General features: G+C 46.8%; 1 protein-coding gene and 1 long non-coding RNA gene across 27 annotated transcripts in view; one reads left to right on the top strand and one right to left on the bottom strand.

Moving 5' to 3' along the window:
* The window catches only part of LOC110361651 (uncharacterized), a 44,888-nt gene that overhangs the window by 6,379 nt on the left and 22,452 nt on the right, over window positions 1-16,057 (top strand). For all 6 annotated transcript variants that reach the window (XR_010473572.1, XR_010473573.1, XR_010473570.1 and 3 more), the window contains exons 3-4: window positions 14,961-15,020; window positions 15,776-15,884. This is a non-coding gene — a long non-coding RNA (uncharacterized LOC110361651). The remainder of the gene's footprint in view (window positions 1-14,960; window positions 15,021-15,775; window positions 15,885-16,057) is intronic.
* COL13A1 (collagen type XIII alpha 1 chain) overlaps window positions 268-16,057 on the bottom strand; it is a 64,299-nt gene continuing 48,509 nt past the window's right edge. For 13 of the 21 annotated variants that reach the window (XM_065067993.1, XM_065067992.1, XM_065067997.1 and 10 more), the window contains 3 exons: window positions 13,464-13,550; window positions 9,228-9,266; window positions 268-5,646 (listed from right to left, as the gene is read on the bottom strand). In XM_065067993.1, the coding sequence (XP_064924065.1) occupies window positions 5,614-5,646; window positions 9,228-9,266; window positions 13,464-13,550 (159 nt within the window). In that variant the 3' untranslated portion in view covers window positions 268-5,613. Of the gene's footprint in view, window positions 5,647-8,627; window positions 8,927-9,227; window positions 9,267-12,483; window positions 12,562-13,463; window positions 13,551-16,057 lie in introns of those variants that run through there. The other 8 variants (XM_065068011.1, XM_065067996.1, XM_065068001.1 and 5 more) reach the window with 5 other exon arrangements.

Here is a 16,057-nt window from a genome sequence, read left to right as displayed (position 1 = left end):
TAGATGTGAGGAATATATCCTCTATCCAGCCGCCTGTTAGCGTGGAGCCAGCAATAACAGTGCTTTTGAGACTTCTGTCCAACTGCCAAATCAGCTGAAATTTGCTACCTAGTTCCATAGTTACTGGGGCTGACTAGCAAACAGCAGATAGCGTGATTTCCTTGGGATATTGACATCAAAACCATCCCCAAATAGAAGTATGATGTGGAAGTGAATTCATGGTTTGTCACTTGCATGAGCTGTCATTTACAAAAGACAGAAACCGTGTGTAAGTAAACAGGTGTTTTTATAAAAGGGAGAACAAAGTATGTACATCATAGGTAACAAATACAGATCGTATTGGAATATGCATGGCACACGTTAAAATAGAAACCTCACTAAAACATTGACACAAAGGAGTAAAGCACCAACACGAGGCACAGGGAATTCGTCCAAATCCTCTTGGAAAACAATGGGATGACACTTGAAATATGGTGTCACGTTCACCACTGCAACCACCGTCCGGCCCAAGACATCTTTCATTACGTCCTGCCCGGTTTTGCGAGAGTCCATTCCCAAGCTAACCTCCTCCTGGAACCTGTCACTGTTGTTCTCATCATGGTGTAGCGAACAGGCTAAGGTATTTCAAATAGCAATCTACGGCTCTCGCGCAGCAGTGTCCATCATCATATAAAACAGCACCTCCAAGTAAGATAAGCACTATCTTCTTTATCCGATAATGGATACTTGGTGATTAAACATACAAAATTGCCGTCTTCTACAAGAAAGTAGAAATGCTTTAAAGGCACTATAATTAAGCAGCAGCTTACTTTTATGAAACCAAACTGTATTTACTGCTGAGCTCTTCACATGTATCCCTGGTTTCAAGGAGGGGAGGGGTCTCATTGAAATCACTGCGTTAGGTGATGGATATGGGAAATAGGTAACTGAGGGACAGTCTGTGTTCTGACTTAAACATTCATATGGATGGAAATAATTTAACGGAATCCCTTTCCTCATACACATTTAGCGTTTCATCCTTTAGTGTCTTCAGTTGTTAATCATGCTGAGAGAAGATTTGATTAAAAACAATAGTGGAAAAATATATATATAAGAAAAACAAAATTATTACAATCTTTCAATTCCATTGTGATCAGTAAATCCTTATGGCACAGCCACCTCTACTTGTCTGAACTATTGCTAGAAATGGCCAACGTGGAATTCAGAACTTCCAGGATAAAAACCAAAACAAACCAATGTTATCTATTACCAAGGAAAGGACGGGAAAGAGAAGGGTAATGCTCTGCTGGGTGAAGCAGCTCCTGCTGAAGTGGAAATGGCGATGGGAAAGGACAGCCCTTATTTCATTCCACGAATTAGTTACTGTGGAATATTATCGAAGGCCAAAGAATTCCAAGTAGCTAAACTGTGTCAACAGAAATTGAAAGAATGCCTTTGGATCAGCACAATGACAGTAATAATCACTGGTAACGCTAAAGTATACACAGCACTTACATTGATGAATGCCAAATAACACTGGATATTTAATGTACAGGCTGAAAAGTTCAATATATAAAAAAAACCCACAACAAAACAACATGTAAAAAGCGTATTCAGATTTAAATGTCTCAACCAGCACAGAAACAATGCCCTGTCAACTTCTACTACAAGTCATCAATTTACTACAGGTGTATTAAATATTGTACATTTTGTGCCACCAAATGAAAAAAAAATCTCTCTTGTAAAATTAAAGAAAACCAGCTACGTGATAACAACAAGGTGCTTCAGAGCTCACTCTCCTGCGGGATTAGGTCATTAACGTCCGCCCGATGTTGGCTGGTGAGCACATCTTTCACAGAAAAGGGGAAAAGTGTCCCAGTGTCGAAGAATTTGGCACCCAAATGGTACAAAGACGAGGAGCAGGGACAGTGTATGCTATGGGGAGGTATCTGCTCGACCCCCCTCTGTGCAAACCACTACCAGTAGTAGCTAGTGCTTCCCTGACCACAAAGCCAGGCTGGAGCAGCCAACGATTACACCTCCTGACACAAGAGGTTCCCTGAGCAGGACCCGTTTGTTCTCCAGTCCTACCCTCCTGCACTGACTCGTGATGCAGATGTGGCCCGTAACTCAGCACTGCTCGTCGCACGGCTGAAGAGCCCATGGCATCTGCAGGCTTCCCCATGAATCACAACCCCTCCCATCACTGAGCTGCTCAACATCTGGACTCAATTTTGCATCATTAAAAACTAGGAGAATGTTGTGGAATCAGGCCCCTCCACCCTGCATCAAAGGGATGCTCAGCACTCTTTTACTGGGAGAGGGGGGAACACAACGGCGATGTTCTACCCCAGTTTCTCCTACATTTAAATTTAAAACTGTGAGGGACAAGAGGACATAATAGAGGAATCCTCTTTGGGTAGAGAAGTAGCAAGAATTCCTGCAGATAAGAGCGTACTCCTGGGGCACAAAGCTTCATTGGAACGCTCCCCAGAAGTGTGAACCCGCCTGGCCTGTGGCGCTGGCGCACAACGTCGGGCTAAGAGCAAACCTCTGCAGGAGAGCAGAAGGGCACATCTACTGCAGCAACGTTTTGAAACGGTACTGTGAGGAAAACAACGGAATTATCACAAAATGGAATTCCACACTCCCAGCAAACCCTGCCAAAGAGAATGCACTGACGGACAGCGTGCGGTGGAAAGCAAGAGCCAAGTCCCGCTCCACCAGTTCCACGGCCGGTCCTCTCACACCTAAAGCACGTCTAACCCGCTGAAGTCAGGTGCGACGGCAGTTCAATGTCACGTTTTGCAGCAAAAAAAGAAGTTTAGCAGGTTTATCTTTTAAAAAAATTCTGCAATATTCTGACTAACTCATTATCAAATAAGTTCAACAAGCAAGCAAAATAATACGCAAACTACAAAGCTAAACTGGTTCTGCTGCCTAGCATTTTAAGCAGTAGCAGCTTTACAGTCAACTCCAAAAACTATCAACAGATAACTACAATCTTAACTCATGTTTTGTCGCGATGTTTTTTCATCGGGTCAAAATATGTGACAACGGAGGGGTGAAGAAGGGAGGGGGTGCAGAGAATAAGAGTGAGTGGAAAAATGATCAGCGTGGGAGCATTAGAGGTTTTCTGCAAATGCAGAACAGAAAGTTGTTTTGCCTGGGACAAGACATCTGGAAGCAATAGGAACCTTGAGTAAGGTCGGGGCGGGGAGTGTAAAAGCAAGGGAGACCCTCCACCCAGCAAAGCGTTGGCACGTAGGCTCAGCATGAAGCAAAGCCTCAAGATAAGCTCAAACATGAGTGCATTGCTGGATTCCGAGGAGGGAAAACAATCGCAAGAGACACCACCACTTCAGCAGGTAAAAGCTCACGCTTCTCAAGAAAACATGTTTCTTGTAATTGCTATTTCAGAGCTTTCTCACCAAGCCTGAGATTTCGGGCTGCAGAACGCTGCTGAAGAGGACACAACGCATCTTGCCAGACTAACTGCTTTAGGACAGACTGCCTAAGATCAGAAGAGACCATTCTCAACCAAGTGGTCCCTCACATAGCCCTTTAGAATTCTGTAAATGTAAAGGAAGAGTTTTGGAGAGACCGTTGTGTCTGGGAGAGGTCACTGGAACCTGGTCCCTGGCCTGCGCGGGTGGCTTTACCCCAACTAGAAATGGTTTGCCTATGGAAAGCACCGTTTTACTGCCGAACTTGGGTAAAAAACAAACCAAACACAATCGGAATGTCCTGAGGACATTTTGGGTGAGGAACTTCTACAAACTTATTCCAAAAGCCTGTTAAAAATATACCTAAAAGAAAACACACAAAAACAGAAAAGAGTGAGCAAATCGCTCTGAAAAATCATTACTAAAAAGAAGAGTAACATTATAAAATTATATATAATTGTTTTCATTAAAAAAGAAGACAAAAAGCACACCTACCGCCTGCAGTTCTGGCCTGGTTCTCCCTCCTCCCCCCCAAAAAAGTACAAATAAAAATACAAATGAAATAAATTAACCCTTTCATCAGCCTGGTTCATAACTGGAACAACTTCTTCCTGTTACTCTATTGAACACATCTGTCAGAAGGCTTAAGGAAAATCAAAACCCTGCAGTTCTTCAGATGGAACGGAAAGTAGAACTTGTTTCCTTGGGATTATCTGATCAGCGGAGCCCCCTGCACGGCAAGTACAGGGCTGTGATGAGGGGTCAGGATCGGTGCAGCCGGGCTGGCAGGAGCTGTGTGGGTGCAGGTTATTGCCTGTCTGGGACTTGCTCTGATTTACATCACTTTGAACCTGAAATCAGCGCTTTCTCTCTGAACCGTAGTGTGAATTGCTCATCATTTAGTTCTGCCTAATGATTTAGATAATATCATTCATTAACTCTAATAATAACAGCCCTGACTCACCAGAGTACTTTAAATATGCAAATAGCATCGTTTAGGCCTACAGGAACCACACGCTGAAAGTTAAATATGTGTTTTAGTGCCTGGGCAAATGGGATTCCCAACGCACTCAATGAAGTAGAAAGGTTGTGAGTCATGTTTGTAATATATGTGCTTAACAATTAATTGTAGGGTTTTTAATAAGTCGTAGGAGCTGTGGTGAAAAGACAGCACAGTGTAAATGTGAGCAGAATCCAACCTTCGGCTGGGAGCCGGGTAAGGGATGCAGATTTGGTACAAGTATCCATAGTTATACATCCTGCCCTTCAGGCCACTGGGGAACGTCCTCTGCACCTCCAGCACTTTGCCAAATCTTTATTTCCCTTCAGTGAATGTATTCAGACATGTAATGGTGGAATTTAGTGCTGGTGATCGTCATTTTCCATCTGGAGGTACGTCTGTCGAGGGGTGCCCACAGGACGGCCTCGTTAGGCCAGCAGAATGGTGCTTCTGGAGAGCTGCAGACCAGACACGTGCAGGATGCGTGGTGGAGACCAGAGCAAAGGAATTGCTCAGTGAAACCACCTTTTCCATGCTCCACATTTTGCTTCTCAGACAAGATACCTCATGCCTTCAAAATCCAGTGTGGTTTTCCTTTTTTGGAATAAAAGGGTCATTTCTTTATAATCTAACACGAGAAGTTTGTGATGAAAGGATTAAAGATGGAATCATCAATGATATAGGTGGAAGTCTGTCATCTGGTAACCAGAAAAAAATAGCAAAAAGTTTTACCGTGTCCTTTCTGAGCAGCACTCTGAACATGCGGGGCTGATCGGTTTCTCTAAGGATAATCGCTCAAGAAGGATTTCTTTCTTGGATCAAAGTATCCCCCCCACAGAAATATTGTCCATGCCTTGCCCTCGTTTATACACCAGCTGCTGGAAAACAAGCCTAATTCTTCATCTGAAGAGCCTGACCACAATAGTAGAACCAAGTGAAAATGACCAAAGGAAACAAGAACATGAAGGGTGTCATTCCCAGCCCTGCCGCTGGCCTGCGGGAGGAGACAAAGCAAAGCAGAAGCGTGGGCACCGCGCTGCCGCAGCCCCACTGGGCTCCTGGCGCAGCTGGAGAACCTTCCCAGGCTCCAGGGAGCTCACAGAACATCTCCAGCAAACCTTCGGGAAGGTCTGTTCTTCTCCTGCCGTCCTGCTGTCCTGTCAAAGCGTGTCCACCCTGGGGCTTGCCTCACTTTTTGGCTATCAGCCAAGGAGTCTGACCCTTGAAGCGGCAAACAGAGAGTCCCATGTGAGAACAGCCAACAACAGCGAGAGCAACCCGCTTACAGCTTCTAGCAGGGATGGACCCTGAAATGGAGCTCCCACATTCAGGTGGGTGCAGCCCCAGCTTCTGCCATCGGGGTTTTTCTTGAAATGCAAAGCACTTGTGTTTGAGAAGAGCAAAGAATTGGTAAAAGTCTCACAAACTCGCAGCCTCTGGTTTATTACATCAGTAAGAGGGGCTGCAGGCTGTGGGAGCAGCAAGCTGAAACAGTTCTCTGGTTCAGTTAAAACAAAAGTGCTCCGCTCCTCCTTCCGTGCCTGCTTCCTAAAGAGACCTGTGCAGTCGGCCCGCGGGAGCCCTGCAGAACCAGGCACGAGCCGAGCTTTCTCCAGCGCTCAGGTCTGTCACATCAGCCCCTTCGCGTGGTGCAAAAGGAACTGCTGGTTTGCAAGTTGAAAGTAGAAATTAAAGAAGTTTTTGCAGTAGTAGACTTTACTCCAAAATATCATTCTCGGAAAGGCTTTAAAATGCTTTTTACTGAATTAAGTTCAGCTTTTTCAAGGGAATCCAAAAGGTAGCATTAAACAAGCCTCCAAAGGTCATAAACTCCACAGCCCACAATAAGCACCTTTAGAGCCCAGCAGCTAATTTGAAGCCAAACCAATGATATGAACAGAATGATTGGAGATGAAAAAGAAGAAAGAAAGGTCACAAGGACAAGAGCAGGTGCTGGCAGTGCGCGTGTTTGCTGACAGCAAGTAGCCGAGTCTCGCGGAGCTGTGGCACCAGAGGCTCTCGTGCCCTGCGCTGCGCTGAGTCAGAGCATCTCCACGGACAGCAGAAAAACCACGCCGGGGCAAAGCTGGGAGTAAAGTACATCAAACCTGTTTCTCAGACTATCCCTCCTCTCCTGCCTCTGTGCTGACACTAATCGGGTACTTTCAAGAACTCTGGCAATTGCATTTCAAGGACCCCGATGCCTCAGGCAAAAGCTTTCTCTCCCACAAACATATCCATCAAAAAAGAGCCCGAGAAATAAAGCAGATACAGCATCACCTCAAGACTCCTTTACCTTTCAGTAGTCGTGTCAAGACACAGTAACAGACACGTGTTTTGTTTGCTTTTAGATAAGACAAACCCAAGCAAAGACAATCCCATGCAGCACAATCACAAATAACACAAACCAGAAATACACTCCAGACACTGAAGGGAACAGAAGGCATCGTTAGGTTCTTCTAAGGATCTATACGTTTTTGAGGATTAAACATAACCGGCATTTTTAGAAGGGGTTGGGGCATTCAAACCACCTACCTTGCAGGCTGAGTGCTGCAAGACCAGAGCAGAAATTCACCACCCACTGCTGCAGCCTCCCAGAACCAAGGCTGCCATCAGTGTTACCAGTTGGGCCCTTAGTAACTGTTTTGTGCTTAACAGGTGTGTAATTAAAACACCAGAGTTTTGTGGCATTCATTTAAATAACTGCTGATCCAATTAGCTGAGCTTCACAGCTTCAAAGCCTTATAACGGGGAGCCAGGCCTTACATTAATGAGTGATTACTGAGAGCACAAACAAGAGTTCCTTACTGCTCTGTAGCTGTTTGCTTTCTGTGCCATTTCAGTTCTTGCACCCCAACCACCACATGAAAACATCACCCATGGCAAAGTTTCATCCAAAGGACAATGAAGACATGGCAGTAAATATGATTAATTAATTTAGATTGAAAGTCACAAGGAGTTTCCTGACTGTGAGAGCCACCCGAGTTGAGGACAGCCCGTGGCACGGGGAGGCAAGGGGCATCGGGTGGTAGAAACGCATCTCCCGCCGTTGTTTTGTTCTGATGGTGCTAAAAGGCTGTATGGAACCAGGGACAGAATAACTAGCGGATAGCTTGTGCACTGGTGGAAAGGTGCGTGCAGGAGCTGACCAGGCAGGGCAGGGGGTGACTGGGCTGTAGCCAGGAGAGGCTGCTGTGGACCAGCCCCTGATCCCCACGCAGCTTCTCTCTGTGAACAACTGCGCAGCGGTGCTGCGGGAGAGGGTGCTGAGCTCCTCTTGCAGCCGCAGCGTTACGCAGAGAGCGGGACTCGAGGGGATCGGTCTGACCAGCCAGCTATCGCTTGTGTTTCTCCGTTGGGATCTTTAAATACAGACACCTGCTGTATCCCGGAGACTCCTGGGTTGCAAACTGTCTTTCTCCTTGACTGAAGGCCCAAGGAAAGCAGGCGTGTTTCGGGAGCAAACCTAGGCTTCCACTCCTTTGCTTATTGTCTAAGAAAAGTATGTTTTGGTGTTCACTTTAGTTTGGTAGTGTGATTTTTCTTGATGGGTAGTTTAGACTCGAGACATTAACAACGGTAGGTCAAGAAGGATAATTAAGATGTACACATGCAGATTATAATGACACACTCCGCAAATTTGCTTGCGACCTTTGGTTAACATTTTTAAAAGCCATGTGAATTGATTTATCTAATAAACATTCATTAGGATACCATCGCAGTATTCTGCCATGTGCTTAATTTTAAATGAGGCTTTAATTAAGCTACTTGCAGGCCTACAGTTCAGAGAGATGTTTGAATTTCTTCCTGGCCAGGGCTCGTCATGGTGAGGGTTACACCAGCCTGTGGGAGGTGCTCTGGTTTAGTTGTATTGATTTTCAGTTATTATTGTTGTTTGCTATTGTTTCCAGCCCCGGGAGGGGCTCTGACTTGGCCAGAGACAATTCTCCTGGGGAGGGTGTTAAGGATCCCGCATGGCCAAGGCGCAGCCCGCAGGGGAACAGACCCTGTCTGGTAATTGTTAACCAGTGTACAGGTCCCAGTGTACGGTGGCTACTGTGAATTTTTCCAGAAATACCTTAATTTAGTCACCACGAAATTGTTGATGTGTCACTTTAATAAAAATACGTATTTTGAAATAGTCTGGAATGGTTCCAGCTTGAAAAATGAAAATGACCCTTTAGTCTATCCAGGACAGTTCCTTTGGGCACTTTTAATGCAATAATTTATTCAGTTCCTATATTCATCATGTGTGTACAAATATCATGTAAATATTACAGCTGTACTCCATGACAACACAAGCATAATGCAGACACAGAATCACAGAGGGCTGACAAACGGGGAGGGAGGGACATCTAGTACTTTCTGTACAAAAAATATGCAGCTTTCTGATAATTTGTAAAAACGCATAACTTTAGGCATTTCAGAGAAGAACACTGTATAAAAATAAATATCCTATGTACAATAACACACACAGGCCCGGCCGGGGTTAGACTCTTCACTGCAAGAGAAAACGAAACCAGGTGTTAGTGACGATTCACCAGCAGTTAGTGACAGCTCAGCAAGTACCGGAGCACCCCGCGGCCAGGCCGCCGAACGGCCGCACATAAAACCTCTCTCGTTTGCTCTATTAAACTAATCAGCAATATGCAAACAAGAGAGTTTTGCATGCTGCTTCTCAGGGGCCTGGCCCTGGAAATCCCATGCACCCCACACCTCTTAGCCACACTCATTGGAAACATCGGCAGGACCTGCGGCACTGCCGACTCAGCACCGTCACACCATTCCCAGGGTTGTTTTACCTTATTCCAGCAGCCTTGAACTGGAAGGCCATCTTCCCCCTGCAAAAAATGTGGATGCAATAGCAGCTTAGGGCACAGAAAATAAGGCAGAGAAGGAAGAAAAGAGGAAAGAAGGAGCGCGTTGTTACAGCTGCAACAAACAGTCTGGACGGGGCTGGAGGAATAGCCTGACAGGCATTCCTCGCCCCCTTGGAGCGACCCGGGCTCCTGGCTGACGTTGCCGGTGCAGCCCCGAGCAAGGGCTGCGGCTGGAGAGGGGAACTTAGGTACGCGAGGTGTTCTCGCTCCTCCCTGAGGAGGATGTTTAGCCAGGCTTCCCTGGACAGACAGGATGGGGGGACGCGGCAGCTCCCACGCAGCCAGGAAAACATCGCAGACCAGACAGCTGGTCCGTGTCCTCAAGCTTGACTCCATAACGTGGAGGTGACAAGCACTAAATTTGGGTCCTGAGAAGGGTCTGGAAAAAACCTCCAGTTCCATTCTGCCCTTTCTATCAACGAGTTTGTGTTACCATGTGTGAGAGATTGTCTTGCCATCCCCTCTTGCCTCCAAAAAGATCCCAGTCCAGGGCAATGGAGGAGGGGAGCAGCTGAGCAGATCCTGTGCTGGCCGAGGTGTCCCAGCGGGCTCCCGAAAGGGGCCTTTCACCTCAGTAAAGTCAGTGACATTGCTGCAAAAATCCCCTGGCACCCCTGTGACCTTAAAGTCCTGGGCTGCACATCCCAAGGCGAGCGTGTGATAGGGTTGGTTGGTTTGTAATGTTGAGGAAGGTTGGATACTTCAAGGGCTGTGCTACTAAAAGACTATGTGGTTGGCAAATGCTTTTGTGAATTAGTGCAATTAATTTCATCTCCGTGCAGCCCTACTTGCTGTGAGAAAACAGGAGATGATGTCAGTGGTAGGGTGCTCTTGAGCGGAGGTGAAGTCAGCTGTAAGGGTGGAGATGCTCCTCCAACAGGAGTCACATACTTGTGCCGTGTGTGCGCATCAGGTTCACGGGCTATTGCTGGTGCCCAGGAGGACTCGAGAACAGAGTGTGCAATTGTACAGCGCACAGTTCTCCATCCAAATGACTCAGTTCTCACTTCCTCAAGCACCACGTGAGAAATCCACAGTGCCAATGAGCCCATTTGAGACGGGAAAAGGAAGAACAACAAATAAAGAACCAAACGCAAGGTGGTATATTGGGAACTAAACTATTTAAAAGAGGTGCGCTCTCAAGGGACTGATTGAGTGTTCACAATGCTACAACCATAGTGCTTTTCAAAAGCTTTTTTAGACTGTGGTCTCCTTGTGATATTTCCTGCCCCCACGTTACGTGGAAACACTGGGTTGCGGGTTAATTATTGGGTAAATCGTGGCGTTCCCATTGGTAGATTGGGGGCGGTAGGAATGAGTGGTGTGCGTGGCAGGAGGAGATGGGAAGTTAGGTGTACGAAGGAATGGGAGGCCGGGGAGTTACAGGTTGGGGATCAGAGGAAGACCAGGGTCACATGAAGTGTTTGTTGCGGACAGATTTGCCAAGAACGGAAACGCAACGTGCTCATTAGTACTGGGCGTCAACTTCCACGTAGCTCAGGTGTGCAAACATTAGTTCACAGCCTCTGTACATACACACGCAGATGCATCAGCTGGACGCTAAGCTTTTAACCTGCTCAGATCAAAACCCATGCTCGTTTCCATTCCCAAGCTAGCTTGCATGCCGGAACACTATCTATAAAAAGAAAATAATGGCATCTCTATTTCACCAGATTTCTGGCAAGTTTCCCTTAACAAAAATAGGTATGAAAAGAGGTGCACATTCTAATATGGCCATGCGGAGTGAATCCGAACTGAGAGCAGGACAAGAAAAGAACGGTGGGCTTCCAGGGCACCGACAGAATCCTTGCACCCGGGAAATTAAGGTGCTTTGTTCAGCCAAAACTTTCTCCATAGAAACCTGGCTATTAGCAGTGGGGGCAGTTAGTCAGTGTTCCTGCTCTCTCGTGGACTGTTCTGGGCAGGTATTGCCTCACCTGTGCAATCGGCCAAAGAATTTCTTCCTATTTCCCAGAAGTTAGAGAGCAGCAGCCGAGATTTTGCAAGCGGTCACGTTCCAGTCGCTGCTCCAGAGAGACAATGGCAGCACCAAAGGAGGGGATGCTGGAAGGAGGACTAATCTAGCTCTTCACCAAGGTCAGATAACAGAGGCTTTTAATGGCAATTGCAGGGCTAGGTTCCTCCACAAACTACAAAAACCTTCCAAACGAAATGTGGCTTTTTTCTTAGGGACACATTTTCCCAGCTAGTTGAACTAACTGATATCCCATACCTTACAAATGGCATCAAACACCTTTCAGTGAGCATAAAGCTTGGCTTGACTGTGCTCAAGCAAGCCCAGTCAGGGCACATGGGGGCTGGAAGGGCAGTGGAGTACAGATTTTAGTGTATTTTGGAGTTGTTGAGACAGCTACAGGGAGCAAAAGCCTCACCTGAGTGCTGCATCTCCAGAGAAACCCAGAGTGAGTAAATAAACTGGTGGTGTTTAATGGGATACTTAGGAATCAGCTGCAGTTACATGTTCCTAAATACCTTTATCCTACAGTAGCTGGGTTAGTTGAGGCACCAATACGATAATCATCCTTAATACTTGAATAAGCTGGATATCAGGAAACAAAGCCATTCCAAATTCCAAGTTTCTTGGAGCTACAGTTACCATTTGGACTTCTAGGAAGGGTCAGAAATAGGAATTTTCTGGCAGGAATCAAGGGAGATAAGTGTCCAGTTACTGTGTTTCACGTGCTCGCTAACAACAGGATAACTATTGTTTTCAGTCATCTCAGCGTATAGGGTGACAGATAATGCCACTTGGCGTCAGGCTACACTAGCCGCATACAGGCACTTAAAAATAGTCAGTGGAAGCAGTGAAGCTTCTTGCTAGAAAGCCAAGCCAGTGCAGAGGCAAGTCCTCGTTTTCATTAGTCTGCTGGAAGCTCTCACAGTGAAGGCAAAGAAGAACTGAAACAGTTGTAAGTAAATTCACATTCCCGCCGCGTTTTTCCCATGCCGCAAAGGAACGCTGAGAGCAGCTGTGAATGGCAGCACGAAGGGAAGGGCCTGTTCCCGACGGCAGCGGGAGGAAGGTGCGATGGAGATGGGCAAGGAAGGAATTGCCGGGGGTTTCTAGGGCATGCAGCTGCTTGGAGGTATCAGAAAATAACAACCAAGATACAGAAGAAAGCAAACGAGCATGCAGGAAAGGGAAGGTACGCCATACCAATGGGCATGGGGCATCCAGGCCGTCCAGCCCAGGTAACCCCGGCTCACCCTTCTCGCCTTTAAAACCTCGGAGACCCTGTTCGTGAAATCAACCACTATCGTTATTTCAGTCGATGCCGGCCACCTCCGTGTCACGGGAGGAGAGGCGAGTCCCCGGCGGGGCGGGCGCAGGGCACTCTGCTGCGTGGCCAGAACACAGAGGGCTCAGTTGTAGTTTTGTCTGCGCAATCAGTAGTAGCAGTTTCCTTTCTGGTTTTCTGTGATCTCAGAATTAAATCTAAGAGGATGGGAATGGTGTCTCCTCCATTCTGAAATCATCCATTCTCACTGCTCTCACCAGCAAACCCAGCAGCTGGATTTCCGGATGCATGATCCACCACTGCTCCTGGGATTTATGGCAGTACTACAGATTTTTGGCAGTGTTTACTGCAGCGTTTGAGTGTAGATGAAATTGCATACATATTCCTCTCTTTATTCATGTGTCTAGATTTATAGACACCGTATTTTGACAGAAACGTAACCCATTTGAAATAACTGCGATTGTTTTCCCTCTGGGTAATGCAGCTCGAGTGCCCTGCGTCGCTCGCGGACGATCACATCATCTGGCCGTTATTCCAAGGCAAGAGGAACATCATTCAGGTTCTGCCGACACGGAACATCTCCAGAGCAAAGGGGGCACAGGGCTCTGTCCGCAAAGGAGAAAGCCCTGCGCTCCCAGCACATGGGACACCCCCATGTATCCCAAACCTGTGTGAGCTCGGGAAGAAGAAGGAACATAACCATGGTCACTCAACAGCCTGATTGCTCCAAGGCTCAGTGTTTGCCCCCTGAAGAAAGCAGCTTTGCCATAGACTGCAGTGGGAACCAAGCTGGGCCTTATCCGAGCGTTGCACTTTTACGAGACCATTATTCATGATTTCCTTCTTTCTTCCCCATCAACAGATCTTAAAACAATACATTTGATGAAACAGAACATACCAACGGACAGGGTGCATCTAATCCAGGCGCTCCTTGGTCTCCCTTATCCCCTTTAGACCCTCTAGAGCCTTTCTTGCCCCTCTCCCCCTGTAAATAATAGTTTAGTCCAAAAAAAAAGAAAAGAATACACAAAAACTTTAGGATCATCCATTTCAAACCAATGTCAGTGAAAGTTGTTTGTTTGTTTGTTTTTTAATTAAACATTTAGGAAATATTGTAAAAGGAGATGTTAAGTGAGAAACCATGTATTTAGCAGCACAGACATACCCAGGAAGGTGTGATTCTTACAGTGGTTTGACATTACAGTTTCTCTGCGGGCTCCAGAGCCAGGGCAGTGGGGGAAACGTCCCACCCATAGCGGGTCAGCCAAGGCAAGGTATAACTGGGCATTTGACACGCATCTCTATACCAGATCTTGCTGTGTAACAGAGGAAATTCTCAAAGCTGCTGTGCATGACACAGGGGAAGGGGCTGTGCGCAGAGAACTGAATTTAGGAGGTTAAGGGAATTAAGGGATAAAAGTCAGAGAGCACAGGCTGCTGGTGGTTCTTTAAAAAAGTGTTAAACCCAAGGCTGGTGAGAGAAATGGGTGGGAGAGGCAAGGAGGAGACTTCACCCAGAACCAAGCGCTGGCACAGAGGACAATCCAGGCAAACACGGCATGGGCTGTTCTGGAGGAAGGACCAGGAAGAAAGGCGGAGGAGGAGGAAGGGATAAAGGGGACAAGGGTGGACCTGTAGGAGCGAGGAAGATGCACATACACACAAGAAAACAAAAAGGCATTAAAATAACAGTGAAGATGTGAGGTTGGTAGCACAAGATCAGGGTTCACACTTTTTCAGCTGGGTTGCTCGAAAGGCCACCAGGTCTCGTCACTGCCTGGTGCCACAACATCATCACCCCGTCCCAGGCCCGCCGTGCTCCACTCCACACGCCGAACAAGGGGCGGCACAGGCACGTCTGGGGGTTGAAAAGCACCGCTCTGCCTAAAGTGACAGAGGGTTTCTGCAAAGCCAATTCTCATGTTTTGTGTGCTTGGCACTGAAATTCTTCATCTCGGTGCACGCTGCTGCTGTCTGAAAGAGAGGTGTTCCAAATGAACACGGGTGCCGTTCAACTCCTGTAAGTGGCAGTGACCTGTTCTCAGTTTGTGCAGGAGGGCAGGAGCGAGGGGAAGCCCCTGTGCACAGACTGCGGGAAACACGGTCATTTCTGGGACCTCACCATGCAGAGATACTGCATTTGCCCGTTTCCAGTCCCGAGTTTCTCACGCTTGTTTTCCAAACATGGATTGCAGGGAGGCAGAACGCGTGCAGGCCTGGGGGCCAGCAGAATGGCCAGCCCAATGGCCAGCCCGGCCTCTGCAACGAGGTGCAGTGCCTCCCAGATCTCCTTTGCTTTTGTGTGAGAGCTCTGGCCTCTAAAGGAGCAGCAGTGTCTCCTGGCCTTAACGAACCCCCACAATAAAAACATCCTCATGTGTTTTCCTTCCTACAGCTACAGGGCACTCCAGGACCAATTGGGGTTTCCGGATCAGCAGGACCAAAAGGAGAAAGGGTGAGTTTCCTTCAGAAGCGACCAGCGCTCTGTGACCCTACTGGCCAGTCTGCCTGCGGCCAGCCAGAGACCCCGCTCTTAACAAAACACCCGGTTTGCAAACCAGCTGGAAAAGTCCAGGAATTCTGTTAAGGTTATTTGTTTGTTTAGAAGCCACACAACCAAAGCAAAACACACTGGAATGAAGAAGCAGCGAAGCCAGAATTGCAATGATTAAAAAAGGGGAGAACTTTGGAAGTCCTATGAAACTTGGGCCTTTCTCCCCTAGTTTAAGATGCCAGTTGGCTACTTGCTTTCCAAAACTGGCCATTCTGTGCAGAGTAAGGTCAGAAATACATTGCAGATAAAGGACAGATAAAGAACACCCACTATGTATCAAAAGCAAATTCATATAAGAAATGGCCACATGGGCACATGCACTGTAAAACTTGAAGTTTTCAGAAAAACTCCGGTGATCCCAGAGCCTTAGGAAGAGAAGGTATATGTGTATGTGTAAGTACGTGCATAAAGACATACACGTGCGCTACACTGAACTGCTTGGCATGTTTATGCAATTGTAATCTCAGTAAGACTAATCCATAAATCATTTATATTTCTGAATATAAATTATATTCAGCTATAGCTCTCAACTGTTCTTATCAAAAAGATTCAGAGCCTTAAGAGGCAAGAAATTCCTCATGTGTGGAAAGCCTGATGAAGAAGCAAGTGCTCCTCAACGCGCACGTTTTAGTAACGTTTGTCTTCCCGTGACGCAGGTGGTGCGACAGAAGAGCAGCCGCTTGCTTGAATGGCTTTGACCCAGCTCCTCGCCATCGCGTCCGTTCAGGACAATGCCTGAGGACACTTCGTTTCTGATTCTTTAAGGTAAACTCATTTAATTTATCTTTTCCAAATGTCTGTATTCCACATTCTCTGGAGGATTGTTTGATAGAGGGCAACCTTCTTTTTCACGTTGAAGGGGGAATTTAGAAGTAATGTAGTAAGATGCACTGACTCCTCCTCAGTTAATTCTCAAGGGAATCCTTACACGCATCAGT

Source organism: Columba livia, chromosome 6, assembly GCF_036013475.1.
Source record: "Columba livia isolate bColLiv1 breed racing homer chromosome 6, bColLiv1.pat.W.v2, whole genome shotgun sequence".
Lineage (NCBI taxonomy): Eukaryota > Metazoa > Chordata > Aves > Columbiformes > Columbidae > Columba > Columba livia.
This window is presented reverse-complemented; position numbering and strand designations above follow the sequence as displayed.